Source organism: Chelonia mydas, chromosome 4 (genome assembly GCF_015237465.2).
Source record: "Chelonia mydas isolate rCheMyd1 chromosome 4, rCheMyd1.pri.v2, whole genome shotgun sequence".
NCBI classification, from domain to species: Eukaryota; Metazoa; Chordata; order Testudines; family Cheloniidae; genus Chelonia; species Chelonia mydas.
Window position 1 is genome coordinate 135,049,665 of NC_057852.1, and position 19,578 is coordinate 135,069,242.

Below are 19,578 nucleotides of genomic sequence, written 5' to 3' on the forward strand. Positions count from 1 at the left end.
ATTGACTGGTTTCACCCACACAGTTGTTATTGGGGCATTTACTGCACTGGATAAGGTACACCATTGTTGTGACAGGCATGTGTAGGATCCAGGGGTCTTGAAAGGTGTGTCGTTGTGCGGTGGCATTTATCATTGTAGCAGTGGAGATACGTCTGCAGGTTTGGCATCCGTTGTTCTGGCAGGGTCTGGTGCTGTTTTGAATTGGTGCATCCTAGTCTGTGGGGAGCTTGCTTCTGATGACGAGCTTGGTGAGGTTGGGGGGTTGTTTGAAGGCCGGAAGAGAGGGAATGGGAAAGGTTTCTTTCAGGATGTGGTCCCCATTGAGTATCACTTGTAATTGGTTCGTCATACACCACCATGTGTGTTCCAGTGTGAGGTGGTAGGTAACAGCTAGGGGTGTACGGTCGGAGGGTTGGAGTTTGTTTTTTTCCCTGTATTGAAGGAGTTTCACGCTGGATATTGGGTGGCCCATTGCATGATCTGATCTACTTCTCAGATCCAGTAACCACCCCAAACACACTGAGAAATTGGTTATCTACAGCCAAGCCCTCAGACACCAAGAACATGCTGCTTAACACACTTAAAACCGCCTTCACCAAACAAGGACACTCCACCAGAAAAGTAGATTGCATCATGCAACAGCAGGATGTTCTTAGTGGCCTAGTGCATCAGGCAGGCCCAGTGTTTCCAGGAGCAGAAAATGGGGGCTGGCATGGGGCATACGTAAACCCACCCAAAGAGTAAAAATGCCAGCAGCTGGGAATACTCTGTACCCTACCCCGCCCCCCAACCAAAGGAACATTCACACACAACTTTGCTGCTTCCTTGAACAGAGGAACAGAGTAAAGTATCCAAGATGTTTCAGGCACATCACAGATATCCCAGCTGCCTGGATAGCTATAATTATATGTTTGTATTGCAGTAGTGCCTTGGAGCCCCAGCATGGACCAGTACTCCATGGCGCTAGGTGCTGTACAAACATATACACTATCTATCCTCCTAAAGATCTTTCCCTCGTGTAATAATGTTTTCTCTTAAAAGATATTCTGCCTCTGCCTTAAAATACAAGATATGCCCATGTATCTGTGTCAAAAGAAAGTTAAAAAGCCAAACAAGAAAGGCTCAAAAAAGGAAAAGGGACTCAGAGGTGTAAATTGCCTCAGGCGATCTAATACATTTGCACAACTCCTCTGTGCTGTGTAGCTGAGCTCTAAGCTGTATAATCAGAACAGAAAGTTACTCAGGTCATTCATCAGGTACACTCTGTGAAACTCCTGCATTTCCCCTCCTCCTGGTTTGGAGCTGCCTCCCAGACAACAGCGCACTGAATTTTTCTATTTAAGGTGACACACCCCCCCCAAAAGGGGTGGGGGGAACTTGTCTGACTACAGTCTGGCTGACTGCTGTGGGATTTCCTCCCAGCTGTGCTGCAATCCTCTGAGCTTCTCAGCTGCTATGATAGCAGCACGTCAGATCTGCACCTCCGATTCCCGCATCCAGTGGGAGAGCTACTATTAAAGTAATGCTCTGGATGGGACACGGGGTTTGCCATGTAAGTCTAATAAGTTCAGGGAACAGCTCCCATAGACAATGGTCACTCTGGAAAGCGACCTAATAACGCTAAAAGCACTTTCCATGTGTAGATCTCGAAGTGCTTTACAAGGGAAAGGCGATTTCATCACTCCCATCTAACTGGTGTGGAAACAAGGGGCACTAAGAGGAGAAGTGACTTACCTCTGGCCACTCAGCCGGTCAGTAAGGGCTGGGTGTAGAACCCAGATTTCCTGACTCCCAGTCCAGTGGTATATATCCAGACTGCTTCCTGTTATGTCTGCAAACCTGCCTTTTACTGATGTTACGAAAGGGTGAGGCTTTGGGCTGAGAATTAAGTTTACTGTGATCCTCACACTGAACTGTGATCTTAAGTGTTTCACCCCTTCCCCTTCCTACAGAACACGGGGAAGCAACAGTGTCTCTGAGGAGCACACATCCAGCAGAATTTAGCTACCATCTCTCCAAGCTCTGTGGCAAAGTTAGCAAAGAAGCTTTAGGCACGACTCATGGGATGCTGACAGTGTCTGAGAAGAGCATGACTCTCAAAGTTCTCCCCCCTACGGAGGGCTTGTTTGAGCTGATGATCTTCGCACGGACAGCGGACACTCAGAACCCCTATAGCTGGGTGTGTTCCTATCAGATCAAGTGCCTGGAGTCACACAAGAAAGAACTGCCTGAAAACCCCTTTCATTTCTGGGGCCTCCATCCGAAGGGGAAAGACTTTGGGATCGAGGAGAGCAACTGCGGCGAGGACCTGATTGTTGTTGCAACAGGAACTTTGCTGTTGACGCTACAGACATCTAGACCCTTGCTGGCCATGTACCAGCTGGTGAATAAAGATCTAGACACCTCCCTGAGCATGAAGTGCCTGGCCTCTCAAGCAGAGGAGGAGAAGCTGAGTTGCCATGTGCTGTGTCCTTTTCTGGGTTACTACAGACTCTCTGTGTTTGTGAAAGATTTAGGAGGTGACCTGTTCAAAAACGCAGCCAACTTCCTCATTCGTTGCTCTGGTCCCATCAACCAGAACGAGCTCTTCCCATCTGGCCTCAGCATGCACTGTGGGACAGGGATCAGCACTGGCTGTAGGGGCTTTTCTAACCCCAGCCACCCTGCCCCCATCATCAACACCAACCAGGGTAAGTGCAACATCACGTTCCACACCCGGTCGGACACCGAAGTGGCCGCCATCCTGAGTAAGGACAAAGTCACCAACACCAAGTACCCCATGGAGAGATACGTCCTGCTCACCCATCTGGGAAACAAGGTCAGTGTCTGTATCCTGCTTCCTGAATCAGGCCTCTACAAAGTGGGGCTCTTCAGCAGGAACAAGGACCACAAGGATTTTGCTCACGTCTGTGACTACGTTGTCCGCTGCTTTTCCGAACCACGGTGTCTTCCGTTCCCCCGAGTGTACAGCACGTGGAGGAAAGGCTGCATCTTGCTACAGCCCAGGACGGGAGTGCTCCAGGAACGAAGCTGGATCAAGTTCAGAGTCAAGCTGCCAAAAGCCTATAGAGCTCTCGTGGTCGGGCAATCCAGGACTGAACTGCAGCCAACTTGCAGCAAGATCTGGGAGGGGGAGGTGTACACCGGGCTCGCTCGGACTGTGCTCAAGCTGGCAGTGAAGTTTAGTCAGCATTCCACCAGCATGGATGTCATCCTGTCATTTGATGTGGAAGGCAGCTCCCCCAGTTCAGAGGGGTCTTCAGGGTAAATGATCCAGAGATACGGGGAAGCTGGAAATGATCAGGAGAGTGATGGAAGCAAGCAAGAAGCTCTCAAAATTGAGGTGCTCTGATAAGAGACATAAATAAGTCCAAAGTACGAGCATGTCAGGTGGAGGTGCAGAATTGTACATTGCACATCATTTCCTGCAAGATATCCTTAGATGTCTAGAGATGATGCAGCAATTTAATCAGAACCAGAATGCTGAAAACTCCTAATAGTCTATGTGTATCGGGGGAAACTGTTGTTTGACACCTCTCCTGGAAGATTGTTTAACTGCTTATTAGCAGATTGAATAATTGTTCAGCATGTTTTAGTTGACATTTCTTCAAGATCTTGTGAATTAACAGGGTTTTCTTCCTCCTCAGAGCAAAAACAAAAAACCTGGAGCCAAAAGCATCAGGTGGTAGCAATATTTTTAAAAACATAAATATATATAAAGGAAGTTAATCATTTCCTGATGGAGTCCATGCTAGCGAGGGAGAATGTGTGTCATTTTTAACTGCCGCTTTAAAATTTCTCCCAGGATCTGAAGAATGGAGTCTACGAGTCCTTCACTAGCCAGCTTGATGCGTAAGTGCACTGTACATGTGTGTGCTGAGGATCTGGAGTGAGAGCTGGGAGTGGGTATAGCCGGCAGGAAAGCAGTTCCTTGGCCTAGATACACCATATAAATAATAGAAAAGCCTGGTCAGAGAAGCAATTATAACCTGACACATGCTAAAAGGCAGCCTTGTAGCAGAGATAAGAACACTGCATGGGCAGCTTGCTACATATAACAGCATGGATTCTACTAGTCATATATTCTTCCAGAACGTGTGTATAATTTATAAACACACGGACACAAAGAGTAATTACATTGCCAACCACCAAAATGCAGCCACCTCTGGGGTGGTGCTAGACAACTGAATGTTGCACAGCAATATTATGTGACAGTTTAGGATAGGAAGAGCTGGCAACTATCTCCAACTGCACTGCCAAAAGGAATCTTTACAACAGGGTTTAGCTCAGCATTTCCACCTTGTTTGGAACATAGGAACTGCCCCTCTTTTAGAAGCTGCTGTCATTGCTGGGGGACTAGAGAGGGCAAGAGCAAAGAAGTGGGTATCTGTACAACATCCAGCGAAACCATCTCCACACCCGCTCCACACTGATGTTTTAAATGGAAATTCTGGCTGCAATACCTTTGAATGAGGTCTAGGGTTATTTTTGGATGCTTTTAAAGAAACAGACAGGGGGCACTGTCCACTGTTATTCAGAAGCAGCCTATTGTGTTTGATTTACTGAAGAAGTTGGATAAAAATGGCTTTTATTTAACTTCAGCCGGGTTTTCCAGGGCATGGAAAATAATCAAACATCTGAGCTGCTACACTGGTGAAGGCCAAGGGCCCCAATTTACGGGAGCTGAAGAACTAGTTGGGAAAGTACAAAAGTCCTGGAATAACAGGGAGAAAATCCTGCCAAGGAACATGATACAAGGATAATTGTGAACCGAGATGGATCTGCCTGGGAAGCGTACACATTGCCAACAGGCTAGAAGCACAGAGCACCTGGCAAGGAGGGAGCTGTGGCTGTGATTACAAGTATCTGTCAATAAAGTGTGTCTCCCAAGATGCACCTGGGCATTTGTTACACATTTAGGTTTCTTTTTCAAAAAGATGAGGATCAAGGACAGACACTGCTCACACTTACACACAATCCCACTGACTCTCAGTTCAGTGGGCTTGTAGGGATAGACTGAGAACAGAACTGGGTCCAGTGTGCTAAAGATTTAGCTCAAGGAAGGTAGGAAACCATGTTCCCCAAAAGGGAGAACAGTCAGAGTACCACAAATACAGGACAGCCTATAAATAACTGGGTAGGGGAGTGAATCATCAGTGGAAATGGGAATGTTTGAGACCGTGATGGTTTCTCAACAGGTGCATCCTCTCAAGAAGATCTTCCTTTTCCTTTTGTTTTGAAACAATGGACCAGATTCTCAGCTGGCGTAAATGCATTGAAGTCCGAACCGGGCAGTACTGCCTAGGGGCAATACTCTGGGCTGGGTCAGCCGGTGGCGAGAGTCAATGGCTGGGGGTAGGGAAGTCTGGGCCCTTCCTGCTCCACCGGGTTCCAAGCCAGGGCCCAATAAATAGTACTTCAAACCATGCAGCCTATGGGATGGGCACCCCTACGCCTGCTCCCTGGGCTACTTCCTACCCTGACTTCGGTTCCTCTGGGGGTGCCACTGTTTTACTCCTGAGTCCTCTCTGGTCACACTCCAGAGGGGCTTCCTCTCCCAGTCACAGGTCCTCGTCATTGACCTCCACAGCTGAAGGGCCTGCAGCAGCTTGGCAGTAGCACCTGATCCCGGCTGCATGGGGCCTTAGTGGCTTCCTGGCAGGAGCCTGCACTACACAACTACTCTCCTGCTCCGTCCACCTAGACTGAACTGAACTGCTCCCTTTTGAGCTCAGCCTCCACTGTGAGCATGACCAGCAGGGGCAGCTGGGCAAGGTTTTCTAGGCCCAGAGCTGCTCCTAACCCTTCACAGCACACCTTGATTAAACTGAACAGGACGGTGCCACTTTATACCAGCTGTGGATCAGGGCCAATATTTCCCCTCTTCCCCCCAAAAAATCAATTGAAGAGGGAAAGGAGCTGCCCAGCAGGCCAGACAAGGTGATCATAAAGGTCCCTAAAAATCTATGAGTCACCAAGGAAATTTGGTGTGTGTCATTTTCATGCACCAGGAAATTTGGTGTGTGTCATGGTCATGCACTCCTCTGTCTAAAGGAGATCTGTCATCTCCTTTGTGCACCAAACCTATATGGTATTACCCTTCACATGTAAGGCTCTCCCTTCTGCTCAGATCCCTTTTTGTGGGAGTCACTTGCCTGAAATGTCACCATTTATTCCAATGGTCTCTCTCACAAAGATTATTTTAAAGCGTTAAAGTGCTTAAAATTGGATGGTTAGAGGGGAGGACAGAACTGGACCAAAAGAGCAACAGAAAAAGGGGTATCTAGCCAGAAAAAGAAATGATCTCATCGGCTCCAATCCTGCAAGCAGATCTACACAGGCAGAGATGGCTCAAGAGGCAACATAGCCTAGAGCTCAGAGTACCGCCCTGTGAGTCAAGTAGGCTGGGTTCTAGATCCAGCTCTCCCATTTAACTGGTGCGTGACCTGGGGCAAGTCCCTTCATCTTCCTGTGCCTCTGTTTTCCCTCCCCCTTTTGTCTTGTCAATTTCGTAGACTTTAAGGCCAAAAGGGACCATTAGATCATTTAACCTGACCTCCCATAGAGCACAAGCCATTCCATTTCACCCAGGCAGCCCAGCATTGAGCTCAATCACTGGTAGGTTTGACTAAAGCACGTCTTGGGGTTGGCTAAAGCGCATCTTCCAGAAAGACATCCAGTCGCCATAGATGGGGAATTCGCCACTTCCTGTGGTAGTCTGTTTCAGAGGTGATTCACCCTCACTGTTAAAAAGGTGTGCTAATTTCTAGTTTGAATTTGTCTGGCTTCAGCTTCCAGCCATTAGTTCTTGTGCTGCCTTTCTCTGCTTGACTAGAGAGCTCTTTCGTGCCTGGTATTTTCTCCCTGTGAAGGTACTTTGACACTGTAATCAAGCCATTTTTCAAGCTTCTTTTTGATAAACCAAACACACTGAGCGCAAAGTCTCTCACTAAAAAACCTTTTCTCTAACCCTCCGGTCATTTTTGTGGCTCTTTTCTGTACCCTCTCCAATTTTTCAATGTCCTCTTTAAAATGTGGACACTGAAAATGTACACAGTATTTGTGATGTTGGCAGACCAGGTGCCAGCTCATGCTTAGGCCCCTAGGCCTCTGAACCCTGACAAAAGCATAGCTGGAAACCAGACTGGCTCACCCGTGTGTTAGTGTTGTTAAAATGGTATTTGATTTATAAAAAATGTGTTTAAACTTTATGAAATGCTTGTAAGTTGCTGCATGCATTAATCTCATTTATAGTCTTTGTACCCCATGTTATAAGGTACTATTTAAATGTTTTCTCTATAACTATCAAAGTGTTTGTAATGAAACTGGAAATCCCTGCAGTCTTGAGAGAAGCATTACCAAGTTTGAAATATTAGTTTACCACAAGAGATGTCATCTCCTGCCCAACAAAAGAAAGCCTATAGACATCAGACAAGCCACTGTGGACCATCAGTGGACAAAAGACTATGTTGATTGCTCCCTCCACATCCATGAAGAGGAGACATGCACAAACGCTCATCCCATCAGCTTGAGCTCTGGGGAAAGCGAATAAAAATCCCGGTCAAGAAGAAATGTTTATTCTTGTGCTGCTTGGACTTCAGGGAGAGGGCAAGACTTCTAAGCATAAGCAAGGGATCCCCAGCTGTTTAGCTTGGGTAAGCCCTAAAGGACTCTCTCAGCTTGCACCTTACAGCAGCTTCGATCGTTTTTTGGAATCTAAGGCCTTGTCTACACTGCAGAGTTGCGTCCCCAAAAGGCAGCTTTGGACACACTACAGTGCCACTTTGGGCGACAAAACTCATCAGTTTCAACGACAAAATAAAACCTTCTTGACGAGAGGCATAAGGCTTCTTGCGTCAAAGTTAAAACAACAAAGTCTCAGTGTAGACATTCTCGTTCGTTATGTCACAAGAACTGGCCTCCCCCAGTATCCCAAAATGCCTGCCCTGACCCTTCCGCGAACTGTTTTGAACTCAGCAGCCCTGCGCCCCTCCCCTTTCAAAGCTCCATGAGGACAGCTGAGCATGCTGCTCGACTCCAAGCAGCCAGGAGCAAACCACTTACATGGAACGCTCCTGCTCTCTCCCACGCTAGGAACAGAGGCAGGCAGGGACAGATGTGTGTGTGAGAAAGAGAGACTGCTGTGCTGTGCAGAGCCAGGGGCTGATGCCAGGGGTGTCCCCCTCCCCCAGGACTGGTTGCTTCCGGCAGCTGTCTGAACTTACAAGACAGCGTGTCGACACACTCACGCTCTTACAACACAGACGCCCCCAACACACACTGTCTCTCACATACACCCTCCCGCTCTCTCACACACTGCCCCAACATACACGGTCTCCCCTGCACACACCCATACACACTCCCTGTCACGCACACTCCTCCCCATCTCATCCCTCGCACGTTTCAGTTGAAAAGCGGCTGGCAGTCTAGTAGGATGCCCATGGAACAAGGGGATTGACACACTTGCATCATGTGATGCCGCACCTGCCCCATGAGGCATTGCAAACCCCTCCCAAATCTCCCTGCGGCCAGTTGCACAGTGCACCGCTCTCTGTGTCGATGCAAGAGCTCCTAGTGTGGACGCGCTCCGCCGGCCCAAGGAGCATAGTGTGGACTTGCAACAGCGCTTTAATTAAAATGGCATAACTTTTGGTGACAAAACTCTGCAGTGTAGACATACACACACAAATGTTACAGTTTTAGGCTATGTTGACCTGCTTTAACCTTGTAAATAACTCTTATTTCTTTCCCCTAGTTAATAAACCTTTAGTTAGTTTATTATAGGATTGGCTACAAGCATTGTCTTTGGTGTGAGTTCTAAGGTGCAATTGACCTGGGTTAAGTGACTGGTCCTTTGGGATTGGGAGTAACCTGAATATTGTTGTGATTTTTTTGGTGTAATGGACCATCTATCACAAAGGCAAGCTTGTCTGGGTGGCAAGAGAGACCGGGGTGCCCAAGGGGACTGTCTGTGACTCCATGTTAAGGGTCTTATAGTGCTTGAGGAGTTCACATTTGATACTTGATGAAATCTAACCATAGAACCCACATCTAGTTTGGGGTTTGTGCCTTGGTTTGTAACAGTCTTCCCCTGAGACTGGCATTCACAGTCACGAGCCACTCCACACAGTGGGACAGCATGCCAGTACTGGTCTCAGCAATGCCACATACAGAATACTCCTATTCCTGTTTATACAGCCAAGAACCTCATTGGCCCTTTTTGCCACAGCATTGTCCTGGGATCTCACGTTTCGTGGCTTGTCCACTATAACCCCTAAATCCTTTCAGAGTTGCCGATTTCCAGGAGACAGCTCCCCCATTCTGTAGGTTTAAGCAAAACTGCTCAAAGCCAGTCTTATTCTGGAACAAGAGTGGCCACACAGGGCGTGACAACAGTATAACTATAGCAACTTAATTAGACCAGTATAACTTTCAGGCCAGACAAGCCTTAAATGATTTGCTATTATCCCCATTACACAGATGGGGAGCTGAGGCACAAAGAGAATAAAAGGCCAGATTTTTAAAGATATCTAGGCACCTAAAGCTACAGACAGGCACCTAGTGGGATTTTCAGAAAGCATATATGCGCCCAATTTCCATTGACATCAATGGGACCATACTAAGTAGATGTAGGCATTACATACACCTATTCTTCATTTTGTTTTTATTTAGATTTAGACACCTCAAAGCGCTTGCCCAAGACTCTAGATGCTTTGACAAAGCTTGTAAACACGACTTGCCCAAAAATAACAAAGCCAGAGCAAACTCCAACCCACGTGAAAAAATAAAATCCAGTCAGCGAGAGATCAAATCCTCACCTCTACAGCGGTCCCCACCCCCGCACTAGGATCAAGTTACGTAACTATAAATTACAGCATGCACTTGCAGTTAAGAAACACGCATTGTTCTCTGCCATTTCTATTCAATATGTTCGTTAATGACTGGGATAAGGGAGTGGAGCGCACTCTTACAACATTTCAAGGCAACGCCAAGCTGGAAGGGGTTGTGAGAACTTTGAAGACGGGATTAGAATTCAAAACAACCTTGAGAAATTGGAGAATCGGTCTGAAATCAACAAGGACAAAGTACTCTACTTCGGAAGGAAAAATCAAAACCACGAGGCAGTAGTACGGCTGAAAAAGGATCTGGGGTTAGGGTAGATCACAAAGTGAATGTGTCTCAGCAATGTGATGCAGTTGTGAAAAAGATTAATGTCATTCGGTGGTTTATTAACAGGAGTGTCATACGTAAGACATGAGAGGTAATTGTCCTGCTCTTCTTGGCACTAATTATCAGAGGGGTAGCTGTGTTAGTCTGTATCCACAAAAACAATGAGGAGTCCGGTGGCATCTTAAAGACTAACAGATTTATTTGGGCACTAACTCCTCATTGTTTTGGCACTAATGAGGCCTCAGCTGGGGTACTAAGTCCAGTTGTGGGTGCCACACCTTAAGGAAGATGTGGACAAATTGGAGAGAGAGCAGAGGAGAGCAACAAAAATGCCAAAGGTTTAGAAAACCTGACCTCTGAGGAAAGGTTAAAAAAATGGGTATGTTTAGTCTCGAGAAAAGAAGACTGGCGATCTTCAGCTAGGTTACGGGCTGTTATCAAGAGGAGGGTGATCAATTGTTCTCCATGTCCCCTGAATGTAGGACAAGAAGTCATGGGCTTAAACTACAGCAAGGGAGATTTAGGTTGGATAGTAGGAAAAACTTTCTAACTTTAAGAGTAGTTAAGGGCTAAAATAAGCTTCCAAGGGAGGTTGTGGAATCCCCATCATTGGAGGTTTTTAAGAACTGGTTAGACAAGCACCTGTCAGGGATGGTGTAGGTATACTTGGTCCTGCCCCAGTGAAGGGGACTGGCCTCTCAATGTCCTTTCCAGCCCTACGTTTCTATGATTGTAGTTCAGGAAGTCCCTAGCAAGATTCCGTATGCACATGAGTGAGCCAAAGCAGTCAAAGAGGGGTCAAAAAGAAGCAACCTTATAATAAGTATGGGGCAAGACAACTATATTATCCCCAGCTCCAGGCTTGTCACGGTGCCATCTTAGACATGCCCCTCTTTTTGATTCAAAGTCCAAACTTTGGGTCACTAGCAGGGATTGAACCCAGGACTTTCAGTGCTAAAAGTAAAGGGGGTGTAAACTAAAGGAGTAACTCCATTAGCTAGTAACAGTAGTAAGTGTTTATCCTCCTATGTAGAGCAGCCAGCAGAGGGGGACTTGGACTGAAGTGGTATAGAGAATCTTCTTTCTAGACGTCTGGCTGATGTGCATTGCTCATATGCTCAGGGTCAAACTGATAGCCAGTTTGGGGTTGGGGAGGAATCTCCCCCCATGTCAGTATGGCAGGGAACTTGGCGGTTTACCTTCTTTTGCAGCTTGAGGTGTGGTTCACCTGTTGGGATTATCTGGGCAGGTCTCACCTAGTCAGTTCCCTGCCATTGGTAGCACCTCGGCCTCTGCTGTTCTCTGCCTGTGGCACACAACTGTTTAGTCTCCTGAGGATTGAAATCCTTTGGTCTAACCCAAGTTGCTGGGCTCAGTGTAGAGTGTGACTGGGTGAAACTTAGTGGCCACTAATAACAAGGGAATCAGAGTAGATGATCTAACAATCCCTTGTGGCCTTAAACTCTATGAATCTATGAAACACTCACTGAATCAGAGATCCCCTAGTATCTTTGGGGCAGGCACTATCAATGAGTACCGTAGCAATGAGCATGTTGAGCAGGATTTGACTGTATTCTTCTGGGGAACAAAATACCTTCAAATAACCTCTCCAAGTTTTTATCATCAGACACTAGCTCCACACAGACCAGGATCCGCCAACTCAAAGTGGCACCGTACCCTACCAGAACAGATGCAAAACCTGTAGCCATATCTCCACTACTATGATGATCAATACCCCTCACAACACACCTTTCAAGATCTGTGGGTCCTACACATGCCTATCACAATGTACCTCGTCCAGTGCATTAAATGCCCCAACAACAACTGTGTGGGTGAGACCAGACAGACAATCACTACACCTTCGAATGAATTCACACAGAAAAGTGATAAAAGACAAAAATACTCCATCACCTGTGGGCAAACACTCGAAGCAATCACTCCCCATCTAACCTCTCAGTCGTCATCCTCAAAGCAAACCTTTAAAAGATGAGCCTAGGAGCTTAAATTCATAACTTTGCTAGACACTATATATCATGGGCTTAATAAAGACACTGAATTTATGGTTTATTATAACAATCTGTAACCCACTAACCCCCAGTTTTTGTCATATGACTACAGGGATGTTAACTGGCCACTTCACCTCAAATGGTTTCTTAGAACGTGTTAATTCCTTACGCTGAACAATCTATTCCACCTTGTATTGAGCTGTGACAGGCTGGTTACCTTTCCCAGACCTGAAGAAGAGCTCTGTGTAGCTCGAAAACGTCTCTCTTTTACCAACAGAAACTGGTCCAGTAAAAAATATTACCTCGCCCACCTCGTCTCTTTAATATCCTGGGACCAACACGGCTATAACACTGCACACATTCAAATATGCACGTCATAGGTCTGAAATGCGGACTGAGGAGGTGTGAAGGAGACATCTGTGAGATTCTGGGTGCTTTTATTGGCTCATTGGGTAATACTTCCTTATTTAAGCATTAATACAACCTGAAACACCGAATCGCTCTTAGCCGAGTTTTTGGCAGATGTAATTGTATATATTTCCCTCAGAATGATGGTGTTAATGGGCTGCAGGGCAGGAAATATGGAGCAAGCGTCTGTGGATTGGCTCTCTCAGAATGACTCACAGTCCAAAAGTGCAACCCTGTCCAGCAACGTGGCTTTCTATGCCATGAGATCATGTTGGGAGCATGAGAGGTAAGGTGACTGCACAAATAAAATAAAGCTCGCAGGCTGCCAGTTCTTCCAACGGTAGACCGTTTAAGGGATGGATTCACACTGCTGAGAAATCTTTGCTGTTTTTAATTGCTGGAGTCTTTGGCACCAGGTTCTTTTTTTTTTCCCCCACTTCAACATAATGTAACAAATTGTTATATATTATTTCCAGTAGCACGGAGAGCCCCTCCCCTGAGATTGGGGCTTCATTGTTCTAAACAGTGTGCATACACATCATCTGTATTGCACCTCGGAACGCCAGTCTTGAAGCAGGACCCACTGGTCTAGGTGCTGTATGAGACATGGAACAAAAAGACAGTCCCTGCCCCCAAACGTTTATAATCCATGTACAAGACAACAGCTGCATACAGACAGATCGACACGGGAGCACCAGCAAATAATGTGACAATACTGGTCAGCATGACAAGCCGCCGTCTCAGCACACGAAGCAGCCTAACCGTTATAATTAGCGTAGAGAGTTCCTACCCCATGGACAGTACAAAGTAAATAGACAAGACAGACAGAGGAAGTATTACTACCCCAGCGGTACAGGAAGGGAACTGAGGCACAGTGAGATTAAGGGCACGTCTACATTGCAATTTAAAACCCATGGCTGGCCCGTGCCAGCTGACTCAGGCTCACAGGGCTCAGGCCAAGGAGCTGTGTAATGGCAGTGTAGATGTTTGGGCTCAGGCTGGAGCCCAGACTCGGGATAATCCCAGAGTTCAAGCTGCAGCGCGAGGCCTGATGTCTACACCACAGTTAAACAGCCCCTTAGCCCGAGCCCAAGTCAGCTGGCACAGGCCAGCTGCAGGTGTCTAGTTGCAGTGTAGACATACCCAATGTGACTTGCACCAGATTACATGCTGCAGCAGAGCCAGGAACTGATCCCAGAGCTCCTGAGTCCCATCTGAATGTCTTAAACTCAAGATCATTCTTCATCTCCAGTAACAACCCTCTGGACCTCCACAACAAAGATTTGCAGATACCCATGAGGCAGGTATTTTGGAATTTAGCGTTACCTGGTGTTTAAATACCACTAAAAGAATGACTATTTACTATTTACTGGTCAACCAAATAAGGAAATATCCCCCCCCCCTCCCCCAAATAATCCATGGGTTGTGAAAACATGGAAAGAGAAATGGGGAAACATCTAGCACTTGCAAAGGATATTTCAAAACTTACCCCATTTATAATAGCCCAGAAGTTATACTTTATTTCACAAAAGATTGGGGAGAGAAATAAGAAGGATTAAAATATGTGAGAAATGTTATCTGTTAAAACAGAGCTAAACTCTTTCACATACTGCGAGAGCCACATAAATCTAAAAGACAAGAATTTTATTTGAAGTTTCCATCAGAGATTTGGGGGGGGAGTTGGAGAAGTTCTCTGGTCTGTGGAATGCAGGTCAGACTAGACCAGGGGTTCTCAAATTTCATTGCACCACGACCCCCTTCTGAGAACAAACATTTACTACATGACCCCAGGGTGGGGGACTGAAGCCTGAGCCTGCCGGAGCCCCCTTCGCCTTGGGTGCGGGGACCAAAGCCCGAGCCCAAAAGCTTCAGCCCCAGACAGGGGCCCTGTAACCTGAGCCCCACCACCAAGGGGCCAGGGCTGAAGCCCTTGGGCTTCTGCTTCGGCCCCAGGCAGTGGGGCTCGGGCTTCAGCACCAGGCCGCAGCAAATCTAAGACCGCCCTGGCAACCCCATTAAAACAGGGTCCCGACCTACAGTTTGAGAACTGCTGGACCAGACAATCAAAATGGTCCCTTCTGGCTTTGGAATCTATGAATCCCTAGGAAGTGACTATGTAAGGAAATATGTACATAATCAAATCTCTGGTAAAAACAAACCAACAGATGCACTCCCCTTCCCCGACTCCCACCCCAAACTGTACGGCAATTTTGACAATGTGAGGCGAAGTGGAAAAGATGATTCAGAAAATCTCTGCAGAGGATTGGATGGATATAATGCCAGCTCCTGCTACAAGCGGTGGAAGCTCACCCCCTTGTGAAGAGAATACCAGGGGAGAATGATGATCAGGTATTTTTGCACATAAACTTTGCAAAACCAGGTACACAAAATTCACAGCCAAATGCTTGAGGGAGTGCTGTGATATATGGAACAATCCCCTGGGATGATAATAAACAGTTATCATTGGTATAACGGTAGAGACCAGAGACCCAATTGAGATCAGGTTCCCATTAAGGTAAGCGGTATGCAAAAATGTCTCCCAAATTCCAGTGACTATGATGTAAGATAATAACCCAATTTGCAAAATTAACCAAACACAGACGCCTCGTTAGCATTCTCGCAACTGCAGCCAACACATGTGTTTCATCACTATGGCTACAAAACCAAATAGCTACAGAAAGGTGGTTGACAAGAATAAGAGAGAAATGGAAGAACTTCCAGACTGTGTTAAACTAACAGCTGAACTATTCGATGTGAGATGATGGGCCAAATGGGCTGAAGTGGTAACAGAAGCTTGACATAGCCTACACGGCTAGCTCTGTTGTCTTCCCTTATCGTGTATGGCTGTCAACCTCTCAGGACTTACTAGGAAAGTAGCTTGCAGAAATCCACCATTTGGTTTATCTTCAATAACAGCTCAGTAACTAGGTATAGCTGGATTTCACTCTTGAGTTTGTGTTGCCCTAGGAAGGGACATTTTCCCTCCATCCCACCCTGCATGAATTATTTATATTGCAGGAGCGCCGAGAAGCCCCATAGAGGTAAGGCCCACATTGTGCTAAACACTGTACATAATGGAGATGGACCCTGCCCCAAAGACCTTACAGTAAGATGAGAGATACAAGATGGATGTAATTAACAGGAGGAGCACAAGTTAACAGTGAGATAATCGTGACCAGTGAGATAAGCAGGCCACCACATCTTCTTCCTCTATGGCATGGTTGGCACTGCCTTAACCACATTTGCCCCTGGGTGTCACAGCCAGATTATGACATCCCCAGAAGCCCTGAAGCAAAAGTGATAGAATTTCCAGGAATGAGGGTCTGGTCTACACCGCAGATCTATGCTGGTAAAACTGTGTCACTTAGGGGGGTGGATTTTTCCACACCCCTAAGCACCATAGCTAGACTGACCTAACCCCCCATGTAGACAGCACTATGTTGCTAGGAGAGCTTCTCCCACCAACACAGCTATCGCCTCTCAGGGAGGTGCATTAACTACGCCGAAGGGAGAGGTCTCTCCTGTCAGGGTAAGAGCATCTGCCCTTAAGCGTTAGAGTGGGGCAGCTGCATCAATGCAGTGTTTTAAGTGCAGGCCTGCCCTTGGTTACTGCGCTGGGAACGCAGATGCAGTATCTCCCAGGAACAGCACTCACCAAAGGAAGTGGGCAAGGTGTTACTCGATAATGCCACATATTTAATCAAAAAGAAAAGGAGTACTTGTGGCACCTTAGAGACTAACCAATTTATTTGAGCATGAGCTTTCGTGAGCTACAGCTCACTTCATCGTGAGCTGTAGCTCACGAAAGCTCATGCTCAAATAAATTGGTTAGTCTCTAAGGTGCCACAAGTACTCCTTTTCTTTTTGCGAATACAGACTAACACGGCTGTTACTCTGAAACCTGACATATTTAATCAGCAGTGCCCCCGGGGGGGACGGGGGGTCTCTTAAGGAGTCTCCTATTCAAGTTTTGACTAGGCCAAATCCTGCTTAGCTTATAAAACCTGACAACACCCCAGACTGGGGTACTTTGGTTGTTGTTCCAGGTCAGTCCAAATAAGCTTCTAATAACTGAGGTGCTCCCTGGTGCTTAGAACTATAGGAACTGATTCAGCATTGCACTACTCCAGTGCATAACCAGCAATTGCTGATTGATTAATCAAGGTGGTTTTACGGAAACTAAGTCTTGTCAAAACACTCCTGATTTCATTCTTTGATGAAATTACAAGTTTGACTGATAAAGTTAACTGTGTAGATGTAAAATATGAGAGAAGATGGGTGAGATAATATCTTTTATTGGACCAACTTCTATTGGCAGAAGAGACAAGCTTTCGAGGCCCACAGAGCTCTTCTTCAGGTCTGGGAAAGGTACTCAAAGTTATCTACAGCTAACTACAAGGTGGAACAGATTGTTAAACATGCTGCAAAAAACCATTTAAAATGAACTTGCCATTTAACACCTTAGCAGTCATAGGACAAAGAGTTAGGCCTGGTCTACACAAAAAGTTAGGTCAACCAATCTACATTGCTCAGGGGTGTGAAAAATCCACACCTTGAGTGACACAGTTAAGCCAACCTTACCCTCAGTGTAGACAACACTAGGTCAATGGAAGAATTCTTCCATCAACCTAGCTATGGCCTCTCAGATGGATTACCTACACTGATGGAAGAACTGTCTACACTGACGCGTAGACATGCCCTTAATGGATTTCAAACATAAAACCAATGTCTCTATTGAGTCCATAATTTTTGGTGTCTAGCAGAGTTCCCAATCCCATCTTCTGGAGGTATTGTGCATGCTTCCTTTCAAGACGAGGACTGGGAGGTCAGTCTTTGGTAAGGTGTTTGGCTTAGTACTGCATGGCATTCTGATTCAAAAACTAGTACTATACAGAATCAATAAAGCACACGTTAGATAGATTAAGAACAGGCTCGCGGACAGATTTCGAAAAGCCGAATGGTAAATAATGAGGCGGACAGCACCGTCATAGCGTGATCAGAATCATTTGGTGAGCTGGGCCCATTCGAACAAAATGCATTTTAGTTCAACTAAGTTCATACAGCTAAGAGCAAGGAATGCAGGCCATAGCTGCAGGGTGGGGAACTGTATCCTGGAAAGCAGCGACTCTGAAAAGGATTTAGCGGTCAGAGAGGTCGAGAAACAACATGAGCTCCCAGGGCAATGCTGTGGCAAAAATTGGAGAGGGTATAGAAAAGGGCTGCAAAATGATTCAAGGGCTGGAGAATATGCCTGAGAGTGAGACGTATAAATCTCAATCGGTTTAGGGTACCAGAAAGAAGCTTAAGAAGTGACTTGATTACAATGGCTAAGTATCTTCACAGGAATTAAATATGGGTCCTAATGGGTTCTTTAATCTAGCAGAGAAAAGCATAAGATCCAATGGCTGGAAGCTGAAGCCAGATAATTTCTAATTAAAAACAAAGCCCACATTTTTAACAGTGAGGGTGATTAGCCATCGGAACAGACTGCCAAGGCAAGTGGTGAATTCACCATCTCTTGATATCTTCAAATCAAGACTGGCTGCTTTTCTGGAAGATGTTTTAGCCAGACACAAGTGACTGGGATCAGTACAGATGTAACTGGGTGAAATGTCATGGCTTGCACTACACAGGAGCTCAGACAAGACGATGTAATGGTGCCTTCTAGCCTTAAACCCTACGAATCTATGCGTGGGACTCCATTTTCCAGTTTACAATTCCAGAGAATGAGGGCACGTCCTAGGCGTTGACTTCTAGTTTTCCCCCGGGCTGCTCCACCCCCACTCTGCCTTGAGGCCCAACCCCACTCCGCCCCCTCACCCAAGGGCCCTGCCCTCACCCCGCCTCTTCCTGCCCCCGGTCCACCCCCTCCCTGAGCACCACCCGCCCCCTCCACACTTCCCCAAATCCCTTCCTGAGCCGCTGATCCGCTGGTGGGCAGCGTGGCTGAACAGCTGTTTGGTAGTGCCACCCGATTAGCTCATCAAGGGTGCCGTCAAACAGCTGATCGGCTGCAATGGCGCCAAACAGCTGAGGCAGATGGGTGCTGAGCACCCGCTATTTTTTCCCGTGGGTGCTCCAGCCCCGGAGCACCCACGGAATTGGAGCCTGTGCACATGGCTGACTTCCACACTCAGGTCTCACATTTACCCACACACTTTCAATACAGTTTAGGAGGTGGGTTTGTTTTAACAGCACTGGACTCAAAATTTCCACTTTTCCTGCAGGAAGAGGGAGAGTCTCTTTTACAGAAACTCCGTGTTGTTCAGTAGAACCCACTCTATGGCCAGGTGGAGTTTTAAAGGTGGAAAGGTAAGATGCCGGTGCCACTTTAACTTACATAATTGTGGCAGTCACAGCTCCTTAGTTAAGCATGAATTGAATATTGCTAGATATTTGCTAGATATGCATTTGATCTGTTCATTCTTTTTAGATGCCCTGCAAATGTATGTTGGATGGATCATTCCGCAATAAGGGTGAATAACACATGACTGATGATAGACCCCAGAAATGACTGATACCAAAGGACGTATAAAACAGAAGTAAGGCAACAGTTGTGCTGACTGGCTTTGTTTTCTCTCTCTGACTTTATTTTATTTTACCTTGGAAGAGCCATCCACAGCCAGCTGAGCTCCAGTCCCTGTGGTGTTGTGTTACCTCGGGGGCTCTGAGCTCCGGGGCCGGGATCCCCAGTGAGGTCAGAGACGTGTCAGCACGTGGCACAAGCACCCTACTCTTGCCGCACTGCTAAACTGGAGGAGGCGCCCAGCTGCATCCTGGTTAGATGGGAACAGGGGCGGAGGACAGGTTGAGACACCCAGGCAGCAGAAACTGGCTTTTGATCAGCCTCACTGTCATGGGCTTGTGTGGCGTGAGCACAAGGCCTTAGCCCTGTTTTCCCCCATTGCATTTACTTTTCCTGCTGTTGGGGAAACTGGAGACATAAGAAGTCAGTTTCACAGAAATAACTCTGTCCTCTCGCTCGTCTACTGGT

General features: G+C 46.7%; 1 protein-coding gene across 1 annotated transcript in view; it reads left to right on the forward strand.

The window, feature by feature from the left end:
* LOC102932337 (kyphoscoliosis peptidase-like) overlaps positions 1-8,746 on the forward strand; it is a 29,374-nt gene extending 20,628 nt beyond the window's left edge. The window contains exon 8 of the mRNA XM_037898357.2: positions 1,953-8,746. Coding sequence (XP_037754285.1) covers positions 1,953-3,268 — 1,316 coding nt within the window. The 3' untranslated portion in view covers positions 3,269-8,746. The remainder of the gene's footprint in view (positions 1-1,952) is intronic.
* The last annotated feature ends 10,832 nt before the right edge of the window (positions 8,747-19,578 follow it).